We start from the raw sequence: 23,712 nt of genomic DNA, 5'->3' as shown, positions 1-23,712 counted from the left end.
CTTTCTTACATGATTGCCATATATTAAGATAGGAAGCTTCATTACTGTTCTGTGGCCTGCACTCCTATTCCCCTACCAGGGCTTGAAATACTGTAATTCTTGTTTCTTTCACAGTAACTTTATGTTCACGGTATTCACGGTCAACTCTGTAACATGAACTTATCATCACTGTGAAAAAACCTATTGCTATTATCTATGATTCCATCACACAACAGTTCTGTAAATCACTTGCTGCCACCGTGAAGTTAAAGTTTAGTGAAAATGTCAATTTTCCTTACACAGTAAAATTTTACTACGATGAAGATAAAGTCAATTACAGTAGGTTTTTTTTTATCACACATGCACTGGTGCAAGTAACATATGAAATTACCAGTACCAGATAAATTGCACCTGCACTGCTCTGCTGGACAAGGACATTTCAATGATCAAATGAAGTACTGATCTAACTGGGAACCATTACATGTTATAATGCTCTATATAACATAGTACTGTGTAAAAAGTATGTACTGGTACACATCCTTTTCAGTGTTTTTAAAGAATCCAAAAAATGCCAGACAGGATTGTGGAATCATGTGGGAACCGGTTCAGTATAGTGCATGTTCCGGTATCTGTGCCTTGTATAATGAGATTGCCCTATGAATGTGTCAATGTAGCCTTTGTCGCCATCTTCACCAACAAGGCTATCTCACACCAAACACAAACACCAGCAGAAGAAAGTTGGTTTTGGCGTATGCTAACAAGTAACATTGCACGTGTTCTAATCCAGGTGTTGGAGGGAAAGGGCTAGTTGTCATCTTGTGCCAGTCATGCAATGTGTTAATTGGCTCAGCAGGTGAATTGTGACTCATAAACCAACTTCTGTTCACTAAACAAGGACTGGTCCAAATTCTCACAATAGGGTTTGTATAGGATATAAGTTCAACTACCTTATTATGGCGCAACACACCAGGTTTGTACTGAACAGTTCAAGCTACATATGATCCGGTAGGGTTGTACCCGATTGTCCAGGGCCAGCACGTGTACCCTACTTACCCAATCGGGCTGGTGTGATTTTTTTCATGGGTAGATATTGGGCACTAGCCTGGTCCTTGTGGCTCACCCAACTGCCTAGGCTTAAAGCTTGTCAGATGCTCGTAAAGCTAGCCGTGTCTGGCCTTCCTAATATGGTTTTTGATAATATATGCAAGTGTCATGAGCTGTTCTGCACGGTACTGCTGAGAGATTTGTTTACTGAAATATAAGGATTTTCTTGCTGTAAGTAAAAATGCATACTAGATATATCAGAAAAATGTCATTGAATACTTGACTCGGGCCAGTAGATTTTATGTACTTGCCCTATTGGGCCAGTGAATTTTTCAAAAATTGTCCAACCCTGTCTAGACAGATTTATTTGATCCACTCACATCCAGAAGGACCCTTACTACTTTCCGATACAGTGGTGGATTCTTTTAACTGCTCAAGGTGTGACACAGGACCTTCAATTGGAGGCTGCACACACCCTCAAGTCTAGGCATCGTCTCTCCAAGGGAATTATTCTGAAGCAAAGTAAATGTGTATTGGATGAAAGCATATCCCTTCCGCTACATGACCATCTGAGTTTTGTTTGTTCAACCTATCTAATTTTGGTAACTTAGAAGAAAAAACATCATTTTCACGTCAGGAATGATGCAACAAATTGGGCATTTTTGCGCAGGATAAAACTCATTGAAAAAAAGTTTCGGGCAAAAACGACTGATGTTGTCACAATGAGAAAAACCTCACATATAATTAAGCCAATCATAAAGAAATTTCTAGTACTCAAGTTTCTACGGCGCGAGTCCCACAGAATGCTACAAAGGTCAATCTCAGGCAAAGGGAAGCATCACTTTCACTCAGACCCAAACTCAATTTTCAACAAAAAAACACACAATCCATACGCTTTTAAGCCATGTTAGTATTCAGTGTCAGTTAGTAGCACATTATGAGAAATGTGATCTCAAACCTAGGCCCTCGAAACCCTTTTGTCACTCTTTTGTCGCGTACTACCATGGACCCCTGTCATGGAAGAACTGGGGTGTACACCGTTAACGTTCTATCTGCTGAACGTTCCTAACCAAAGCTAGGTACAAATGTACTCGGGTTTCACCTGACTGAAGTGAGGAAACTGTGCCCAAGGGCACAATTTGTTGATGTGGCATGTCAGGATTCAAACCCTGACATTACGACACATCTGAAGACCTTTATTTGAAGATACATACAATTTACAAGATAATACAACTGATAAAGAAACAATGCACTTACAATCAATCAAAATGAAATTCCCAAATTTCTTGTATCAGATTTAGTTTGCGAAGAAGTCTCTGAACTGATCCGACAGGATGTTGTCAATAAAATATTCTTGTCTTGAATCAACACTGGAGCATACATGTACCTGTCTGGTTCTCCCAGAGACCTGCAGCATGGACGTTCAACGGACTGTCATTGTTTGGCTCTGAAAGTAAATAATATAGGGTTAATGACCCGCCCTGAGGTCTATATGGTGTTCGCGACCTCGGCAGTTTATGAGGTGGTTATAGGAACGACCTTGCCTTATCATACCGTATAGACAGAATGAAAGCGGGTCATTAACGTTATTATCATATAGTCATTATCCATATAGTACTAGTTAGTAGTACTGTGCGCAGTATTTGATTTTATGTCATACCTGGGCTGCAAAAACATTTGCTACGGGTGTTTCGCATCACACGGGGCTCTATAGAATGTTTAGAATGCATTTCGAGCGTGCCGGTTGCGCCGCTGTTGAAAATTCAAATACCGGGTTTATATGAAGATTACGGACCCGCAAAAGCGGGTTTATATGGGAAAAGAAGGACCTTAAATGGAGCCTTCTGATTGGTCGACGACATCTAGATATACGATACCGTAAAATCCCTATTTACGTACGCACTTTTTAAACTTTTCAAGTTGCAAGCAGGTGCTCCATGACGCCAAAGTCGGGGTGCGTACGTTAGGAGGGGTTCTTCCTCGGAAAAATCTTATATCAGCATGAGAGTATGGTACATCTTTGTGCTAATGAAGTGTGGAATGCCACCACACAATCATTCAGTAATAAAGAATAAATAATACATATATTTAAATTGTTTGATATTTTCTACCCAGAAACATTTTCTCAGTACCCCTTTAAGTCGGTAAGGATGATCAATCATGTCAACCTCTTAACTATCCACCGAAATGCTGGAGAGGGGGTGCGTACGATAGGAGGGTTATTCCCCTGAACGTTTCAACTCAGTGAGTCAGGCCCACAATCGTCCCCAAATCAGGGGTGCGCACGTTAGGAGGGGTGCGTACGTAAATAGGAATTTTACGGTAATACAGCATTAAAGACCCGCCCTGAGGTCTATACGGTGTGATAAGGCATGGTCGTTCCTGTTACCACCGAATAAAGTACCGCGGTCGCGAAGCGACAGACCCGCAAATGGAGCCTTCTGATTGGTCGACGACATCTACCTATATAATACAGCATTAAAGACCCGTCCTATAACCACCGAATGAACGACCGAGTCCAACGAGGTTGTTTATGTGGTTATAGGAACTGAGGCCTAGGAAAAAAATGTTGTGTTTCCGGTTACCTGACCGACCCTGGCAAAAAAAACCTGACCCTAGCTTTTTTTTGGGTGTTGGCCGCTGGCAAGGGACATAAAATTTCCGATCTGACATCTGAACTTGAGTGATGAAAAACAGCGTGCGAGCAGTTGTACAGCGCAACGATATAATTTTTGATTGGTGCAAGTCATTTCTTAATCTAGCTTGCGCAGTGCGCTACCTAAATTTCGGCCCTGAGAACTCGATTTTGCGTTAATTATTTGCATAAAGTAGAAAATTTGGACCAAGAAAACTCTACTCTTCTACTACTTCATACATGTACACGTGTACACACACAAGCTCTCACTTTCGTAAATTTCAGTCCAAACACAGAAATCGACCCCCAACCAAACAAGTTTATAAAGTTACCAATACTTTTTGTCACTCGTTTGCATCCATAGTTAACTTGTTTTATTCTGCCTAAAACGCAAAAATCCGTCCGAAAAAGATCGTAGCTTCCGATCGAAAAACGTAAATATTCAGCCGCCATATTGGATTCATCAACTATCGCTAAACAGCTCGAGAACGCATGAGAGTAATGACACATTTCTGCAGTACTGGCAAATACCGCTAGAGGGCAGTGTTTGAGTCACAATTGTATTTCTATGGGGTGAAGTGTTGCTACTAATGCTAGCGCTGATTTTTTTCGTTGCGAACATTGAGTGGTGAATGAGTCCCTTTGATAAGCTGGGATTTAAAAAAAAAATTCTTAACTTTGCAACAATTATTGTAGAATAAACAAAGAGAGTTGTTAAAATGTTGTGACAGTGAGAAAGCAACTGGACAATGACATAGACTATTGTATTTAGTGATTATTATACATGTATATTCTTAATAATTAACTTGTCATTACTTTGGGATTGCATCTCATTATTATGTATAAGCAGCAGCACCTGTGCTGCATTGCTATGTGAACCAGTCAGAATTGCCTTGAAGAAGGTGGCAGATGGTCACCGAAACGTCGGTGGAATAAATCTCTTGGTTGTGTAAAAAGAGTCTTTTTTATTCAGTGACTTACCAATCTGATGAAACTATTCACGGAATTCACCTGTCACTTTTCCAATGGGTAATTTTATTCCGGGGGTACTTTAATTAGATTTTGTTCACCCCCCTCCGGGCAGCGCATGTTTAACCGCATGAGAATTTAGTGCACTGGTGAGGAGGCTGGCCCAAGCACTGTAAGTGTAGTAACAATCAGTGCATTTGATGTCACCAGTAAAAAAAAAAAAAAAGAGGTGCATCCCTACCTACTGACCCTAATTTTTTTCAGGACCGTAATAGGAAATAGAACATTTATTTTCCTAGGCCTGACCATGCCTTATCACACCATATACACCAAAGGAAAGCGGGTCCTCCATGTTATTATCATATAGTCATTATCATGCATCAAACACGCCACACCATCGAAGAAAACTAAGATGGCTGCTTTCTTTTCTTTGAGGGCTGTAACATATGTAAAATAGGGGGCAGGTTAGCAATAACATTAATGTTGTTATTTGCAGGATTTACCCTTGATTTCGATTGTTTTTACTTTTTACCATTACTAACACTGTTTTCACAAGTCTGTCCATATCAGAAAGTTCCTTAGAATTGAATAAAAAACAGCACTCTTCCATAATAATGATAACGTCAAAAAAATTGGACCAGTGGGAACCTTGGAACAACTGGTCAATATTATATGGAGATTAATGATCCATAAAATGGGGTCAATATGGGAAAATAATGACCTGTAAATGGAGCCTTCTGATCGGTCAACGACATCTGGCTATATGATAAGGAGTCATGACAGGTTTAGCTTACACCACCTGAACTCAGATTTAGCCAACAAAAGGCAGGGTGCAAAAGGAAGAATGAAAGTTGGCCTCAGTGTATCTGATGGAAAAGTTGTATTTTCAATGTCTACAAAACGTACATAATACAGTCAAACCTGTCTATAGCGGTCACTCAAGGGACTGGCGAAAACTGGCTGCTATGGACAGGTGGCCGCTATGGAGAAAAGGTTGAAACAGCCTCCACTTTAATTTGGGACTTCCAGTTTAATTTGGGACTTACCTCCCACATTTCAGTCATCTTAAACCCAAATGGCTTGATATCACATATGTGAGGTAAAAATGAGGTTAAGAATACGTAGCAGCTATTGATGACCCCCTGGGGATTAGCCAACTTCTGGGGAATTCTGGGGAATTCTGGCAATCTGAGCCAGAATTCCCCAGAATTCCAGGAATCGAAGCTGGAATTCTGGGGAATTCCGGGAATCTGAGCCAGAATTCCCCGGAATTCTGGGGAACTGGAGCCAGAATTTTTCAGAAGTCTGGGAACGTGAACCATGGGCTATGGAAATTTTGTTGATTGCACTCTATTAGAACCCGCTGTGGCACGCACAATTGGCGAGGCTAGATCGTAAGGGTCTGGAACGGCTGCCGTTCGTCGCCAAAGTGACTTCAATACAACAATTGCCCCATGTGCAGCTGTACATTTTAAACCGTGAAGGACCCCTACTCTATTCGATAAGTGTGGTGGGTTCTTTAACGGGCCTGAGGTGTGGCTCTCCTAAAACAATCTCTCACATTGGTCAGAAAACGATTGGACAACGAGTCTACAAGCTTTAAAGTAAATGACATTATCAGCCGTAAAACACCCAGTGTTTGCTCGATCAGCACAAGATTTTGAGGGATTTCCGTGTCAGCCGATGGTCGCTGTGCACCGAAACTGGATTTAAACATCAGCCGGCCATCTTATTGATCACGGACTGCAGATTGGATTGAATAGGGTATTGAAAAGTCTTTAAAGGTGTCCCACAATCCAAGTGAACTGAGATAATTTGTTAATATCTATCGGGGACCTGGGGTATACAATTTACTTTTGGGAAGTGAGGCTACATTGTTTTTGTTGTTTGCTCTAAGGAATGGACAGATTTTACCACTATGTTAATGATAAATGTGACCGTATCATAATAAGCATGTTTAGTGTTATTAGATCAACAATACTCCATTGCAATTTTTCAGTCATTTTCCAAGAAAGTGTATTTTGATGCTTTATTCTGTTTACTAAAGAAATGGGAGAGTAGTCATATTGGCAAAGTCTTCAGTTAGCACCAGAATTGTAGTGCTAGATCATAGGAAGGGATTCACATTGCAGAAAATGTGCCATGAAAAGCTGAAAACTTGAATAATTCTCTAATCTCTTGTTCTTTACATTATGTAAGCCTGTATCTTCACCCCAGATCTTCTTATTTTTTTATTTTTCGCCCTGTCACTCCTTTTTTTTCCTGAAAAAAAATCTAAGAAGCAACAAATAAGATTGTTGTGGACTTGTGATAAATCCACTCAGACTCGGCCTTATGATAGATAAACGTCCACTCGAGAGAGGCTGAGACTGATCTAGGAACAAATTTCAAAATTTGACTTTGCCAGAAAAGTGGCACTGTTGACACCTGAAAAAAAAATTGTACAGTTTAAAAGGCCTGCTTTAGGCTGGTGACAGTATATCGTCATGCGACGGTTGTCTTAATAGAGTTTGATCGACACACAGGCGGAAGCACAACGGGCCACTCGTGGCGCAGGATATTACCGTTGCACATGGCGGGAGAAGAGCCGCTTGTTTTCATCCTGCAGCCGTTCACATATTCAAAGTTTGGTACCCGCGTTTTTCCTGCTTACACGTCCAACAAAGAAGGAGATGAGGAAAATGTACAGGGACAGGCAATGCCCAGGCTTGAACCTGGCATTTGTCCTCGCCACGCTGGCGGTAGTGCAAGCCAGGCACGTTGATCGGGTCATACTCATAGGAGAACACCAAAGAAGCAGTCACTGGTGGCAGGCCATTGCACTTGCACTGTCTTGCAGCATTCAACAACTTTTAATGACAATGACAAAAATGATTTAGAATAAAGAAAAACATTTTTCTATTACTAGTGAGGATTTATCAACATGTTATTAGCATTTGACCCATGACCTCCTATTACCGTCACCGTGTCGGTTTCTCTTTAAACAGAGGAACTGTCATGCCCCTCGCTGAAGCGACACACAACCAGGTTGGAAGGTGTTGGACGTCAGCTTGTGGAAATACCGTTACATGACGCTTATTTCCTCTTTAGAAGAATGATCTCTACTCTTCCCTCTGTCCTCTTTTTTACTTTCTTTCTTTATATACCTCATAGCCTGTAGCTAAATGGTTGCAGTTCAGTCATGACCAGTACAATGTACAATGTACAAGATAGGAGGGGGCCTTGCACTTTCTGGAACAATGAGCTTTACCTGAGGTTTGCCATAAATTTGAAGCATGGAGCTTCATCATTCACGGTACATTGAACCATTCATTAGAATAGGGGAAGGATTTTGGTGCTAAGGACATTCAACATTTTTAGCTATCACTTGGCTATCATCAGGCTTGGGCAAGGGATAAAACATTTAGTGTCAGCTGACTAGTGGTACCAGTAGCTACAATTGTTGTTTCAGTGAACCACCTCTATTTATCTAAGGATAAGGAGGCATGACTAATTAGCTTGTGACAAGGAGGCCCACATGTGTATTTGGTACAGTCTGTCTATTTACACCACATCTGAGCTGGGTCCTGAGGCTGGCCTGCTAAGGACCATTATGTTGAAGGCGGTGCTTGCGAGGCCAAGCCAATTAACAAAAATGACCACGGAAACATTTTTCCACTATTGTAAGACATTTAGTATCCATTTTCCGAAAAAAAAATTTTTTTCAATTTAAGTTAAAGGAGTATTTTCTCACTTTACACCTGCATATTACGATTTACACTATGGCCGAAAGCTGTACAAAAAAAATTAAAATGGACGAAAATTGATGCGAGCGCGGATGTCATCCATATATAATCAATGGGTTGTGGTTTGGCCACAGAATTTATTTGTTTTGTGTTCGTGCTTTCTTTTGCTGAACAGACAGCTAGACAATATTGCAGAATTGGTAACAGTCCTTGCCATGGGCGTGCCACTCAAACATTTAATAACCTAACATTCTGATACTGCTAGAAGGTAGAAGGATAACTCTTTCAAAATCAATAATTTTTCAATGTATCTTGGAGGGGGAGCTGAATCCTATCACTTTTCTAATTCCGTTTTGTACTTTTTATTTGACTGTACGAATTTGAAAGTCACTGTACAAATTTGAAAGTCACTGTACTTTTTTTGTGTCACCAAAGCATGATTTGACCCAATTCTGCTCCTGCCACTGGTCAGTGCTCTAACTGGCCTTACAGACTTTGTGATACCTTAAACCTCCATTTACATTCAATGTAAACCTAACCATGTACATTTTTTTAGATATGACTACACCACAGAATATTATTGACCTTGTTCATAATGACTGAGTTTAGCAGTTTGAACTGAACTTTAGACATGCCAGACCTGACCTGAGAGATCCTGAGGGGTAGTGAAGCAAGCTTGAGGATTGATTAGTCAAGGGTCTACCTTGACTTGACTTGACTATTTGGGATCCACAATAAGCTTACACTTATTAGAGTATGCAGTTACTTCAACTCACTGGGGGTACTCAATACCAGGTTGCCACATTTTAAACAGAGTATATAATATAAGTCTAGCTGGAACCAGAGTTCCTACCTGGCGGAATCAACTCTACTCTACTCTAGTGTTCACTAACTTGAGGCTAAGCTGTGAAGATACCTTCTGAATCTCAGATGATTGCTTTATAATTATGATATTTGTTTCCCAATGTATTAATTTTTTTTTTCAAGCTCTAAGTCCCAATCGATCATTTCACACTCACAACAACTGTTGTTTACCATTTCCAAGCTTTCTAGCTTGATTTGCAAATGTACAACAGTACGTGTACATGCCTATTTGTGTTACTGTATTGGCCTCATTTTAAGTGACTTGCTGTTCATTCATCTTGATATTTTAGATTAATTGTTTTGCAAAATTGTTTTCAAGTTTTATCCAATGAGTTTTCAATGCTTTGTAAAGGGTTCTTTACAACTCAAAAGCGTTCAGAGGTGCATCGACACACAGGGTACACTGTCCAGTGTGTGCCCAGGCTAAATTCCAACAAACCTCAGGGGAACCTGCACTTACCAGTCTGTGTGAGGGGGCAAGGGGTCAAGCTGTATCTTCTTTCTCCATGGCCTAGTTTCCATGGGAATCCCCTGTGATGGGAATCCAGTCCATTGGAAACATCTGAATGATGATCCTACTTTTTGTAAATGTTCAATTTGCAAATATTACTAAGCCATGTAATAATTTACTTGCAAAATTGATGATCCCAAGTCTTATCACTGTGAATAGGACATCGGATCAATTATATATGGACTTAGTAAGTGATCCGAAGTGAATCTACGAAGATTGAAATGTTCTTTCCATTCCTATGTATATCATAAGAAATTGTGCTATAAGAAGTTTTCTGTACCATGAGCTAGCATATAGGCCATCCTACATGCAGCCAGGCATGTACCCTGAACTAAAGGGTGTACTGAGGTTTGATTGGACATGCTTGAACTGTGGGTGCCACTTAGCTAATCTCCAAGCAGATCCACGCCGGGCGCGAAAATCGTAGTATGCTAGCCAGAGAGGGTCCAGTCGGGCTGATGAACCTTCTCTGGATGACTGGACCCTCTCTGGCTAGCATACTACGATTTTCGCGCCTGGCGTGGATCTGCTTGGAGATTACCACTTAGCAGCCTCACCAGATGGTAGCCCTATACTGTAGAGGCACGTTTCTGGAAAAGACATTTGACTCTGGCCAGGCAGTTTCACAGAGAGCCCCTGGTAATCTCCAAACAGATGTGAGGGTTTGGTTCAGGCTCATTGTTTTTTCAAAAGTTCAAGTTAGTACGCTTTGCAAGTACGTATTGCACTTTCTTTTAAATTTGTCCACTCCGAGTTCACCCTACGGAAATGACTGTACTCTTTTTGTTGTGTGAGAAAAGCTTTTCTGTCTTTTCCAGACAATTTCCAGCCTAAATACTTTTACAACAAATACAGCTGATTCATATAGGATACAAAGGCCTAGGGAGGGAGAGCTTTATAGCCAGGCAAGATATCTTGATGGTTGAATCTTTTAACCATAGAAAGTAGATTAGACAATTAAAGCTAGCTAACTAGAACTGTCAGCCCTGCTACATGTATCAGGGTAACTAAAAATAAAACACAATATATGCACTAGCCTAACTCTACTCTAATGACTAGGCAAAGTACATGTAGTGGGCAAACTCGAGCCAACCGTACACACCCACACCGTATCTTCAGAAAAGTAGCCGCATGTTCTCGTTTAGAACTTTATTCAAGCCCACATCCAGACTAGTTTCGCCTTTTCTGTGGCTTCCATGGTGGTAAAGGCTCAATGAGCAAGTACAATGTGTCCTGTCTTATATATAGCCTAGGTACAAAGTGCCTGAAGCGGCTTAACCCATCACACTTCAGCAAAATTCAACGTAGTGCACTACAGCCCCCCAGTAACCAAGAAGGTGGGCCACAGATTAATTTTAAGCTTTCCAGATCCTGTTCTGCTTTCCCATTGGTCCTTTTCCATATTTGGAGGGAAACATAGTGCAGGGATTGTATGCAAAAGGACTCAACGCTTAAAGGCCCCGTTCATGATACAAAAATCAAAATGATTTGATTCGTTTTGGCTAAAATCAGATCTGAAACAGTTTACATTTTGCGTTTACGATGCAAACTTACACCCACGCTCAGAAAGGTTTACATCAAATCTCATTTATGCAAAGTCTGTTGTGATCCCGCACCGCCTCAAATTGGTGACCGTAACATTACATTTTACGATTCAAAAACGCGGCCAAAACATCCAATCGCCAGCTTAAACTTTCACTTTTCCAAGCTAACCAAGAGTTGTACGTTAGTTGTCTTCTATAGGCACTGCCCTGTTGAAGCTGTATTCCTTCATGGCCTGAAATGTCTTCCTACATCTGGTTCTGATATACGCCATCAAGTTTCCTCTGGATCTCCTGATTTCCCAGAATATCAAGACTCCCAGGTTTCCTTAGTCAACCATATAAGAACTCGAGTTGGAGGTCAAAACAAGATTATATAAAAACATGCAACCAAAATATCCAATTTACCTTGCTCACCCAGAGTCACAGATGCCGTCAACGATGAGCCCACGTGCCTGGAGTACGATGTCATAAACACAGAGGCAAAACATTTTCATGGTACTTTTGCGTTCATGATGACAATTCCCCGAAATTGTTTTATTCTGAAATGTTGCAGACTATCTCGGGTGGAAGTTCAGAATAAAATGCAAGAAAACTGAAATGGTTTGAACTGTTTTACTTTTTGAATCATGAACAGGGCGAACCATTTCACTTCTTGAATCATGAACAGGGCTTAATTAGAGTGATGCTATGTCCCCACTTTTTTCTTCTTCTATCTCATAAGAGAGGAGTAGCAGCCTTGGCATCCACCTAGGCCCTCAACAAACTTATCCAACAAAGTTTTCAGTCTATTACATTTCCCCAAAGGAGCACTCTCCTTGGTTAATTCCCTTCTCTAGCAAGCTTCCCATTTCCCTTCAGTTCTATTTGATTCCCAAAGTTGACAATACACTCACACCACACCCACTATCTGAAGCCTACACTTATAGGTCACAAGAATACAATAGACTCAGAAATTATTAATCTAATACAGTTTCAGTTTGTCTGGGCCCAAAGATAATGGCCAAGGAGAGATGGAAGGGAGAATTTGGCTGGTGGAAAAAGCTAAAAAATCAAATTGATGGCATTCACGTCCTCCTTTTAGCTGAGAAAAAGATAACTTTGTGTCAACATACCAGGATGTGTAAGATTGGTCAAAGGTCATTCTAATTTTCAACTGGCTACATGGCACTCCGAAGATAGCAAAGAAACATTGAAAAGTCAATCCAAATTGTTCAGTATAGACTATCATTGATTGCTGATGTACAACTACAGCTTGGCTTGGAAGGGTAGAGGATTAAGACCTAACTGTTGTAAATCCACAGTGGGATAGAGAATGTAACGTTGAAATTCCAATCCTTAGTTCTTCACTCTGATTTCTGATATCTGGGCACCATCTGTACATGTACACTACATGTAGCCACAAGGGATTAGCCACTTGGTCCAGACTGTCCCTGGCAAAGGAAAGGTGACCAAAAGGTCAACCAGATGTTATCCCAGGCCTAGGATCAGTTGTTTTCAGTCCCTCAGAAATAATTCCTTTCTTAGCCTATACTTTGAAAACATGCTGTGTTTTAGGCAGATGATCACAAATGTCCCAAGTCCAGTAATCTGCAGTTTCATGAGAAGCCTTAAAGTAGTCAACTTCAAGTACATTACATATAAAATGTTATTATACTAGTTCTTGTAGATGAATAACATAGATGCTATGTTTTATACTGACTCAGGCCATTGTTAAGTCCTGATCTGTCATGCCTAATCTAATAGAATGAAAAGTGTCCCCTAACAGCATGTGTAACTCAGGTCTACATGTGGCTACTGGTTTCTCCTGTCAGCCAGTCCAGAGGGCCTGGTGGGATTGCCTTATCATAACAAACTGGGGTGAGAGGGCCTCCAAAGGATTAGCAAGGTACACACTGTAATCTAGCATATAATTGAGACAAATGAAATTTGTCATGCATGTACATGCAGCCTCCTGGAATTGCTTCTTCCTTCCAGTCAGACTTGCAGAATTCAAGTATTTTTAACAACCACAGGGCAGGGTGTCTTTCAAATTTGAAACTGAAATGATGTTTGGACAAATCCATAGTCCTTTTCACATGCCCAAACATTATACTGTTTAATTGATACAGAAACATCACCCGACTATCACCGTGAAGAGTAAATGACACATTACATACATGTACTACCAACTTGAAAGCTCCATTCAATTCCTCATGACAAAAATGTCAAATTTACACAATTTTTATCAGGTTGTCAACAGTGCCACAGAATGTTTGCAAAAATAAGACTGATTAAACTCTTTAAAATCTTCCTCAATGCAATGCAGAAAATAGCATATAGCAAATGGATTTCCTAAGGCCACTCCAATCTAAATTGTTGGTTCTTGGAAATTTGATAATAAAGATACTGTATATGATGCAGACATCGCAAAAGCAGAGGAAAAAAGGAAAAGTTAAATATGACTGTATTCACTCTATTGAATTAAGTGCACCAAGGCCTGGTCCTCAGGTTTTAATATGTCTTTTCCAGTTAAGCTTTTTTTTAGATCCAAGAATCAACAAATTTAATTGGTATGGCCTGTATTGTAAGAGAGCATGCCTCAAGACCCCCAAGATTCATTGCCTCTTAGGCAACTAACAAGGAGCTAATCCATTATTTGTGGCATTGTGCAGCGCAATCGGTAGGGTGTTTCGCGTACAGCCGAGAGGTCCCGGGTTCGAAACCACCGATATGCCCCAATGTTGTGCCCTTAGGAAAGATTTCATTCAGGTGTAAATGAGTACATGTACCTAGCTTCAGTTAGGGACGTTCCTCGGAAAGGACATTAAATGAAGGTCGATTTTTTTAGGAGAGCCAGACCTCGGGCACGTTAAAGAACCCACCCCACTTATCGAATAGAGTAGGGGTCCTTCACGGTGTAAGTGGTTTTAAATCTAAAGTTCTATGACTGCACATGGGGCAATTGTTGTATTGAAGTCACTTTGGCGCCTAATGGCAGTTGCTCCAGACCTTTTCGATCTAGCCTCGCCAATTGTGCGTGCCACAGCGGGTTCTAATAGAGTGCTATCAACAAAAATTCCATATCCCATGGTTCACGTTCCCAGACTTCTGAAAAATTCTGGCTCCAGTTCCTCAGAATTCCGGGGAATTCTGGCTCAGATTCCCGGAATTCCCCAGAATTCCAGCTTCGATTCCTGGAATTCTGGGAATTCTGGCTCAGATTGCCGGAATTCCCCAGAATTCTCCAGAAGTTGGCTAATCCCCAGGGGGTCATCAATAGCTGCTACGTATTCTTAACCTCATTTTTACCTCACATATGTGATATCAAGCCATTTGGGTTTAAGATGACTGAAATGTGGGAGGTAAGTCCCAAATTAAACTGGAAGTCCCAAATTAAAGTGGAGGCTGTTAATTGACCACAAGGGACACGTGTTCTCAGTACCCACTGAGATACATTTATTCACCGTACAGTACATATGTAAACATTGCATACATAAGTCACTTTTTAGAAGTTTGATTGTTGTTCTTTTACTTCTATTATTGGCTTGAAAAAAGAATTATTGTATCTGCCAACTCCAAAACCCATGACTTGCTCGAGCTTCATGTCTGAACAGACCAGCATCGCCATACTCTACTCTTGATCCTTCGCAACTGCTTTGCCGTGCAGGCATACGCGTCACCAACGAGTTTTAGTCATATGAAACAAAGTCATTCGCAGCAAAATGCCAACTAGTTAGTTAAGAACAAAATACATGTTGCTCAGTTGCCACTTACTGTTCGTTTTTGACCGTTTTCAAACATAAAATCATGGCGACAGTTTTCCTCAGTCTGTTGTTGTTGTGGTAGTTCGCTTCCCGCTTGTCATTATCAGCTTCTACCATTATGCTAATAGGGTACTCAGAAGAAGGTCGCTCTTTAGATGGCTTTTTTCTTCTCAGAAAATTGCCATAGCCCAAATTTTACATCATATTAATGTTATTCATATTTATTTTGAAGCTTTTGGTAAAGTAATTATCCTCAGTGATACTTTACAGCAAAATAAATTTAGCGCATTATACCTCTGTAACAGTGGTGTCTTCCGTTGACTTTTATGCTGCTCACTATCAGCGCCATTTTGAAAAAATGAAGATTTTGAACCCGGCGTGCGGTGGCGATGTGGCTTCTACCGGCGCGCCGTGACCGTTATCGGCAGTGTTACTTTACTCGCGGGACTGAAAATCGTCTGGCTGCAACCGCGTTGGACAGGTGGCCGCTATAGCCTAAATCTTAATGCTTATCTCAATGGGAAAAATCCAAGGGACCGACAAAAAGGGACCACTATGGGCAGGTGGCCGCTATGCAAATGTGACCGCTAATACAGGTTTGACTGTAGTAACAAATACTTGACTCATTGAAACATTATTGTATAACTATAATGTATTTGATTATTGTTACCTCCAAGAAGACTTTGAATGGATAGTAGAACTGTTCTGACATCATACAGAGCAGACCACTTCTCCTTCAGTATATCCAGACAGATGTTTCCGTGTTCATCTACGTTGGGATGGAAGCATGGCGTTTCAAACCGTACGGTGGGGGGTTTGTACGGGTAACCCTGGGGGAACTCCAGTGACAGTTTGTACTTCAGGCCTTCATATACCTAAGAGAAATGAGAAACATTCATGACAATGACATGAAAAATATTACATGGACATTTGGAAAACAATTAAGGTACGAACAGTGTTTAATTACCTGTCAAAGTCTCCCTTCCGTAATTTTAGATAAGTACATTGTATTTATATTTTTACACACCTTCCAAGTTGTGGCTACAAATGCACAGCCGTCAATCAGACATTAATTTTCTTTCTCTAAGAATAGTAAGATCCAGACCTTTAAAACGACTCTGCTTTTACCCCAAACACGCACATTTTGTGTTCCTTTGACCTGATCTCATGGCCAAATGAAATTTGGTATGTAAGTACCATGGAGGTAACGTTAGTTAACGTAAAACCAAGATTTTACCGATACGAGTTAATTGAAACCAATCTGACAGAACAATAGACCATCCTTTTTTTCTGTTAGTCTGTCAATATCATGGATTACCACTAATGCTATGTATGTTATATTTTGTCTGTAGTCGTGCTGATATCATAATATTGTAATTTGAAACTACCGTCCATCGCACGCAGAATGACGGTGCTCTCGGACAGGTGCTAACATTTTTTCAGGAGAGAAGATTCGTCATTGGTATCTTGCCTCTAATTAGCTTTTACATAGCAGCTATTGTTCCCACCTTGGCCTTAAGAGAGTTCTAAGGTCATATAAACGTGTCCAAGTAAAAAAATGCACACAAGAAAATGGCCAGAGCGCACACATCAGGCCTTCAGAAACAACCCTTCTGTTGAGTCGGTAGAACCTCACTCAAAGTCGACCGTCATGGCAATTTGTACATTGTTCATCGGGACGTTAGCTGGATGCCGTAGAAATGGCAATACCCGGTACTACTATGTCTATGTGTTTCTCCTTGTACTAGGAAAATATCGCCCTCAGTCCACTATCACACACAACATTTAGACAAACTTTTGTCCTCACAAACTTTCGTCGTCTGCTGAATAGCAGGATTTTGGGTAATGAATATGGTGGCGGGAAAATATACTGTAGTGTCGTAGCCATAGGTCACAGCAACAAAGAGGCGTTTTTGATGATTGATCACGCTTAGAGTCCTGTTGCCAGTTAGTAAAGGTCTGGAGATTGTAATAAGTTGTCTTGTAAATAATTGTGTTTAGCAGGAAGCAGATGTGACATTTTTCTTATAAACCAGCGAACAACCATATGCATGCATGTAGTGTGATTCTCCCACGAAGCCCTCAGACTGTGTCAATAAGAGACGGAGAGTTTTTGACGTCGCCATCTTCTAATGCATGGTTAACGAAGCTTTTCAGACAGTGTTCTGAATAGTAATAACTAATGTTGCATCTACCACATATCCCTAAATACACCGTTTTCAAAAATCCTGAGTTTATTTTACTACGTGCGTTTATGTGAACTGACGTTACATGTACCTTGGAAATGCAGTGTTCAAAATACCCACCTGCAGTCTGCAATTTGCAGAAAGGTTTTCAAGATTACAGAAAAGAAATTAAAAGACCTGGAATTTTTCAGAATGAAAAAATCAGGCTTGGGTATGATGGTTCTCAATTTAGTAAACTAGCGGCGTTAGACATAAGCTGAAACCTGCGCCGTGCAAACCTGACAAATTACGTAGAGGATAAGGTTTTACGTTTTTTTGACTCCTTGAGCCATTGAATATATCTAACGCCTCTCTGGAACTGATGCTTTCCATTTCTTGCCCACCTAACAAGGGGCATTAAAAATGTTTCATGTTGGCACATCAAAATATTCGCAGTCTTCCAGCAAAACATGCTGATATAGAAATCCTTGCTACAGAAAGTAAAATGTAATTATTATTGTCTTAACCAGGGTGCAAAATCCTTTTTTGAGCCATGTTGCCCATGTTGCAACCTAGGGCAAATGCTAGGTTGCACATCCAAATTTCAGGTTGCTCCAGCAACATTCACCAATTTCATCAAATTAAGCTCGTATGTAGCATATAATACTACTAATATTTCAAAATATAAATTAAATAGTATCGTGTTCCCATTGACCAAACAACATCTTGTTTAGCGGAGGGCAGTGTGTTTTCGTCTTTTTCAGCTCAAATTCCACAATCTATGAGTATGAAGGGTTTGGATGGTTTAAAAAGAAAAAGTGTTGATTCCTTTGTTTCAATTGAAGATCTACCGAATTTTATGAGAGTGACACTGTTTTTGTGAGCTTCCAGGGCTTCGATTGAGATTTGAAAAAGCCATAGAAAGGTTTGATGTCGGCTACTTAACAGATACCACTCATACTAGCTATCGTGCAACTTAGAAAACATGAAGTAGGCAGTGTTGATTGCATATGAAATATACATCAGGCATGACGCTTCCATGCAACTTGCTGTTACTGGTTCAGGAGTTTATTCTGTTATAATGTCATACATGTATGTTACATATCTCGTGCTCATGTGCAAGTCATGTGACAGGAAGGTTGGTGGGGGTTAGAGGTAGCAGGGCAAGATCTGTGTTAGATTTTGTTTTTATATGAATTGTTGCAATCAAGGAGGTTAAAATAGGAAGGAGAGAGTTCGCCTATTAACACCCACCGCGGCCTTTTGTTCTGCCCTGATAAATCCCGCTGAGTCGCATTGTCCGGCAGCCCCGGCGGCACCGCTTTGGTGTCGCTCTGGGCCGCTAATTTTCCCGCCAGTTCCGATGCAAATGAGCCTAAAATGACGTCAAGGCTGGCGAGAATCTCCGAGTGCCGCCGAGCTGAGGCGGACATGCCTGCAGTTTCCGAGGATTTCCTTATTTGGGGTGCGTATTAGAGCTGCGCAGTAGCCAGCAATGGCGGTGGGTTGAACTGGCGAATTCGTTTTGATACGTGAAACTCCGAAAAATGGGCGAGTTACAGCATTTTTTGTGTGTTAAGGCTCGAAGCGAACATTTTACTTCTATTATTAAGCGAACATTTTAGAACAGAAACATGCCCTCAAATGTTGTCGTTTTGTAGATATTATGTGATTTATTCTGGATATGCCGATATATATTTTAGATGGTTGACGATGTGAAATTTCAATTTGTCAAACTTTCACAATCAGCATCGGGGCCATTTTTCGGCATCGCCTACAATTCTCGGCTTTAACTGTGTTTTGTGCCTCTCTGCTGGCGAAGGAGGATCAATGAGGTACTGAATTATGTGTGTAGAATCGGTGGAATCATGGTAGAATGTATCGAATTTTGTTCTCACAGCTGCCGAAAAGAAACAAGATATATGCCCTTATACCTAGGATCTTTGACACAGAATCTGTACAAAAAGACTGACATATTACATGCAGAATGTAGCAGTCGTATTAGTTCAGCGCTTTGTTTGACCATGTAGTTTGTAGGGTGGATGTTGTTACAAAGATTAACCTTGTTTCAAGGCTGTTGCAGCGCTTGAATTTCCTCCGATCGTCTTCTCCGCTATCTACTTTTTCCCGACCCTCTCACTGATTTCTTAAAAGATTAATTCCTCAAAATAGCTAAAATTGAACTTACGACTGTCCCTCCACTAAAACTCCTAATCCCCGGGGCGCTCCAATTTGCAAGTAAACAATGGAACAGATCGCTGGCGTGCCGCGCTGGCCCAGTGAAATCAGGGCAATTGACAAGTTCATGTCAATTACAGTTTTGACGCTTGCGGCCCACTGAGGACAAAAGGCAGTAATTTCAAACTCTCTCCTCTTCCTTTTTAACCTCCTTGTTGCAATCCAGACTTTGGAGCAATCTTGAGGGTGGTTCTGGCTAAAAGAAGGATTGTCACCCTGAAAATGATATATCCTTTAGGTGGATATATCATGCTGTGCGTTGATATCAAAGCCACTCACCTCAAAATCACCTCAAAATCACAAAATCTATTTCATGAAAGAAAGCCTTGGGGATAGTACGATATTTAGTGGGGAGGAGGGCCGTTGCGTGGGATGTCGGGTCAGAAAAAATTTCCCTGGCCCTTCCCCCTTGCTCAAATTTTCCCCTGGCCCTCCCCCCAGCTGAAAAAAAAATTTCCTTGGCCCTCCCCCCTTTCTGAAACATTCAAACTGCCCCCACCCTCATAAATCAGGCCCCCTACGCTCCACGATACATCGGTCGCGAAGGGGCCCTGATTATCAGCGTGCCCAGACATGGTTATTGCGACGTCGCGGACACTTGCTCATGAATAATTAATGAGCTGGCCTTATTTGGCAATGAGCGGACTGACGAACTCATCTCTAGACGGAAGTCGCGGACAAGATCGGTGGGCTTGCTCGGCTTTCGCTGCCGCTGGGAAGCCCATATAACAGAGGCTTTTCCCTCCGCCTGTCCTTACACATAGAAATACGTCCCTGCCATCAAGCAGTGTCTGTAGGGTGGACTGCTGATGCTGACGAAGCCACTCTTATCCAAACAAGTCTTCCACAGCTGAAGCAAAACTGTCGGCTGCCATTTGTTTTGGGTGACCAAAGCAACGATGTAACACGTAACCTGATTGGTTGATAGCTTCCCAGTGTTCTTTGCGCTATCGCTTCCGATGATGGGAAGCAAACCCCTCTGATTGGCCGAAGCTGTTTTGGTGGCGAGGTTGCAATAACCATGTCTGGGCACGCTGGTAATCAGGGCCCCTTCGCGACTGATGTATCGTGGAGCGTAGGGAGCCTGATTTATGAGGATGACTGCCCCCAAAACTATGTATACTTATGTAAAAAATGGCACAAAATAGAGAGGGCAGTAGGAAATTTAGTATGGAGGGCGGTGGGCGTAAGATAACGTTATCAAATGATAACATTCGGCGTGAGGCATCAACGAATTAGACACCCTACTTTTAGAAAGAACGGCCTAAAGACATCCTACTTTTTCTCCGATGTTTTCCCCGTTAACTTCCTCCGGTAACTGCACTGAATGTGTTCAAATGTCGCTAATTCAAGCATTCCAACAGTCTCTTCGTCGTGGTATCTCCGCCATTATTTTCAACAAAATCTTGTAAATTTACGCTTAGTTGACATCTTGCGAAATAGCGAGACTCGCATGTCATTGGTCAATTTTCCTTGACGCCACAAAGACGGGCGCTGTTATTGGTGGAATCAAATATCTGACGTCTCTTTACTATTTTCCGCGGGAATAAAGTGCACGTTACTCGGCCGGCTAATCCACAAATTACAGAAAGCCTGATAGCTTTTTTGGGGGGAATTTTTAGGCTTTATTGGCAATAACTGACGGTGAACTGGTGGAAACATCAGCAAAAACGTCAGACCGATGCGACAGCAGATTTCCTGCATTTTGAGGGGCAAATTTTGCTGGTATATGGAGGACACTGCCCTCCCGACATATTTTTCGCAGGACACATGACAATTCTAGGTGAGTCCGCAGGCATGCTTCCTGTGGCCCGGGAAAATGTTTAAATCTTTACCCTCTGAAACGCTATTTCCTGCATTTCCAGGGGCAAATTTTGCTAGTAGACTTATGCTCTTGGTATTGCTACATGTAACTCTGAGAAAAAATTTACTTGGCCCTCCCCCCAAGCCAATTTTTCTCTCCTTGGCCCCCTCCAGGCATTTTTTTTCTCCCTTGGCCCTCCCCCCGCTAAATTTCGTACTGTCCCTTAGTTTCAAGTTTGCAGTTGCAGCGCTCGTGAGTGCGACTCGCATACAACATGTATGCGACCAGTATTTTGAGAATGCGACTAGATTTAAAATCACGGTCGCACGGTGCGACAATCAAAAATTCAGACCTGCGGCAGGATATTGGCTGCAGAAGTAAGCGGTAAGCTGAAAATATTTAGGTATTCCAACCCTACCGCAAAAATCGTCGGTGAATTTTCTATCATATTCCCACGCCCGCGGTACAAAAACTATCCGTTCCTAGTGGCAAAATTACCCATAGAAATAAAGGATATAAGTTTCTCTCCTTTGTGATGTATTTGTTTGATTTGTAAAATGTTTCAAACGCCGGAATTTTCCGATGAAAGTGAACGCTAGCGCCGGCCGTGCGCTTCTGGACTTTTGCTTGTTCTTCCAACTTTTTGTAGTGGTGCTCCTAGATTTTTGCTGGTGCTCCTAACTTTTTTGAGTTAGGAGCACAGTCCTCCTAGGTCTAAAAGTTAGTCTGGAGCCCTGAGTTGAAAGAACCATCTTAATACAATGCAGAGCATGTTTTGCCATTACAAGTTTGTGGTGAAAGCTCTGACCATCACAGAGAAAACTGCAAACATAAAAATATCACAAGCATTGCAGGACTTTATTGTATCATAATTACGTCGTAAGTATTGCAGGGTCAGAGCTCTCACCACAAACTTGTGATGGCAAAACATGCTCTACATTGTGTTAAGATGGTTGTGGCGTTGTGTGGCGCAAGTGTAGAGCGCGCAGCTGTCAAACAATGGGACCCGGGATCTAATCCCGGGTTGTGCCCAGAGACATGTCCGAACTTCCGCCCCGACGTTGTGCCCTTGGGAAAGGCTCTTAACACGACTTTCCTCACTTCACTCAAGTGTAAATGAGTACCTAGCTCATCTAGGTTTAGGGACGTCCCTCGGTTAGGACGTTAAATAGAGGTCCCGTGTTTGGGGAGAGCCACACCCCGCGCACGTTAAAGAACCCACCACATCTTTCGAGAAAGAGTAGGGGCATGCCCCGGCGTGCGATGGTCAAAATCTTGCAGTCCCGTCTGGGATGACATCTTGAAAAGGTCCACAAAATGTGGTAAATCAAAATAAATAAATAAAAAACTGTCCTGAAATCTGGAATACCGGTACAAGTAATAAAAGCTGCCTTTGCAGAGCAGATCACAGTATCGAGTCCACAAACCTACCGTTCCCATGGGTCCTGTGAGAGTCCCTGTCCAGCTGAACAGACTGTCTCCACTGGGGAATGCTGAGATGCCTTTGTCATCAGACATCTGGGGAGAAGGAAACACAACATCAGAGGTCAAGTTCTTCTAACACAACCGAAAATCCTCTACTCAACAGTCTTAGTCAGGCTCTATAGAGAATTCTTGTTAGAGAATTGCCTCAAAGAAGATTTGTTAAGGAATGATAAAAGTTATGGCAAAATGATCTTACCATTAGTCCCATTAGTTCTTGTTGCAACCTGAAAATAAGAGGAGACAGAAGGTATAAACTTCCAACCTTGTGAAATCTAAACTTAAAGACACCTTACCAAAAAGATTTGACAGAGCAAACGGTTTCACAAGGAACTGCCTACAGTTTGGAGGTTGCAAATCATACTTCTAAAAAACGTTCTATGGGGGCTGACTGACCTCTTGGAATTTGTTCAAACTGACCTCTTGCTATCTACTTGGCCAATTTCTAAATTATTTTTGATTTTTGTCGCCTTTGTGGGTCTTACCTTCCATCGATGGTCCATCGTTCGATCAATGGTACTTGGTTCAACACTGTGTCGCATACCAGAAGACCTTACCGTAAAATCCCTATTTACGTACGCACTTTTTAAACTTTTCAAGTCGCAAGTAGGTGCTCCAGGGTGACGCCAAATTCGGGGTGCGTACGTTAGGGGGGTTCTTCCTCGGAAAAATCGCATATCAGCATGAGAGTATGGTACATCTTCATGCAAATGAAGTATGGAATGCTACCACACAATCAATCAGTAATAAATAATAAATAATACATAATTTAAATTGTTTGATATTTGCTACCCAGAAACATTTTCTCAGTAAACCTTTAAGTCGGTAAACATCATTGGAAGGATGATCTTGTCAACCTCTTAACTATCCACCGAAATGAAAACGCTACAACTGTTTGGAAATATCATTGCATTGTGGTTTAGAACTTCACTATCCTGAAAAATGGTCACAAAATTGCACAAGAAAAAACTGATTTTGTAAAAAAAAAAACGACCAAAAATCAACATAA

General features: G+C 41.4%; 1 protein-coding gene across 3 annotated transcripts in view; it reads right to left on the bottom strand.

Moving 5' to 3' along the window:
• The window catches only part of LOC136438191 (ubiquitin-conjugating enzyme E2 C-like), a 37,575-nt gene that overhangs the window by 4,802 nt on the left and 9,061 nt on the right, over positions 1-23,712 (bottom strand). Inside the window, exons 2-6 of one of the 3 annotated variants that reach the window (XR_010756404.1) lie at positions 22,903-22,930; positions 22,653-22,739; positions 15,685-15,889; positions 2,411-2,470; positions 1,404-1,535 (exon numbers count right to left, since the gene is read on the bottom strand). Coding sequence is in view for 2 of the 3 variants with exons in the window: in XM_066432937.1 (XP_066289034.1) it covers positions 2,411-2,470; positions 15,685-15,889; positions 22,653-22,739; positions 22,903-22,930 (380 nt within the window). In the remaining variant the exon portion in view is untranslated. The remainder of the gene's footprint in view (positions 1-1,403; positions 1,536-2,410; positions 2,471-15,684; positions 15,890-22,652; positions 22,740-22,902; positions 22,931-23,712) is intronic. The other 2 variants (XM_066432937.1, XM_066432938.1) reach the window with 2 other exon arrangements.

Source organism: Branchiostoma lanceolatum, chromosome 7, assembly GCF_035083965.1.
Source record: "Branchiostoma lanceolatum isolate klBraLanc5 chromosome 7, klBraLanc5.hap2, whole genome shotgun sequence".
NCBI classification, from domain to species: Eukaryota; Metazoa; Chordata; class Leptocardii; order Amphioxiformes; family Branchiostomatidae; genus Branchiostoma; species Branchiostoma lanceolatum.
This window is presented reverse-complemented; position numbering and strand designations above follow the sequence as displayed.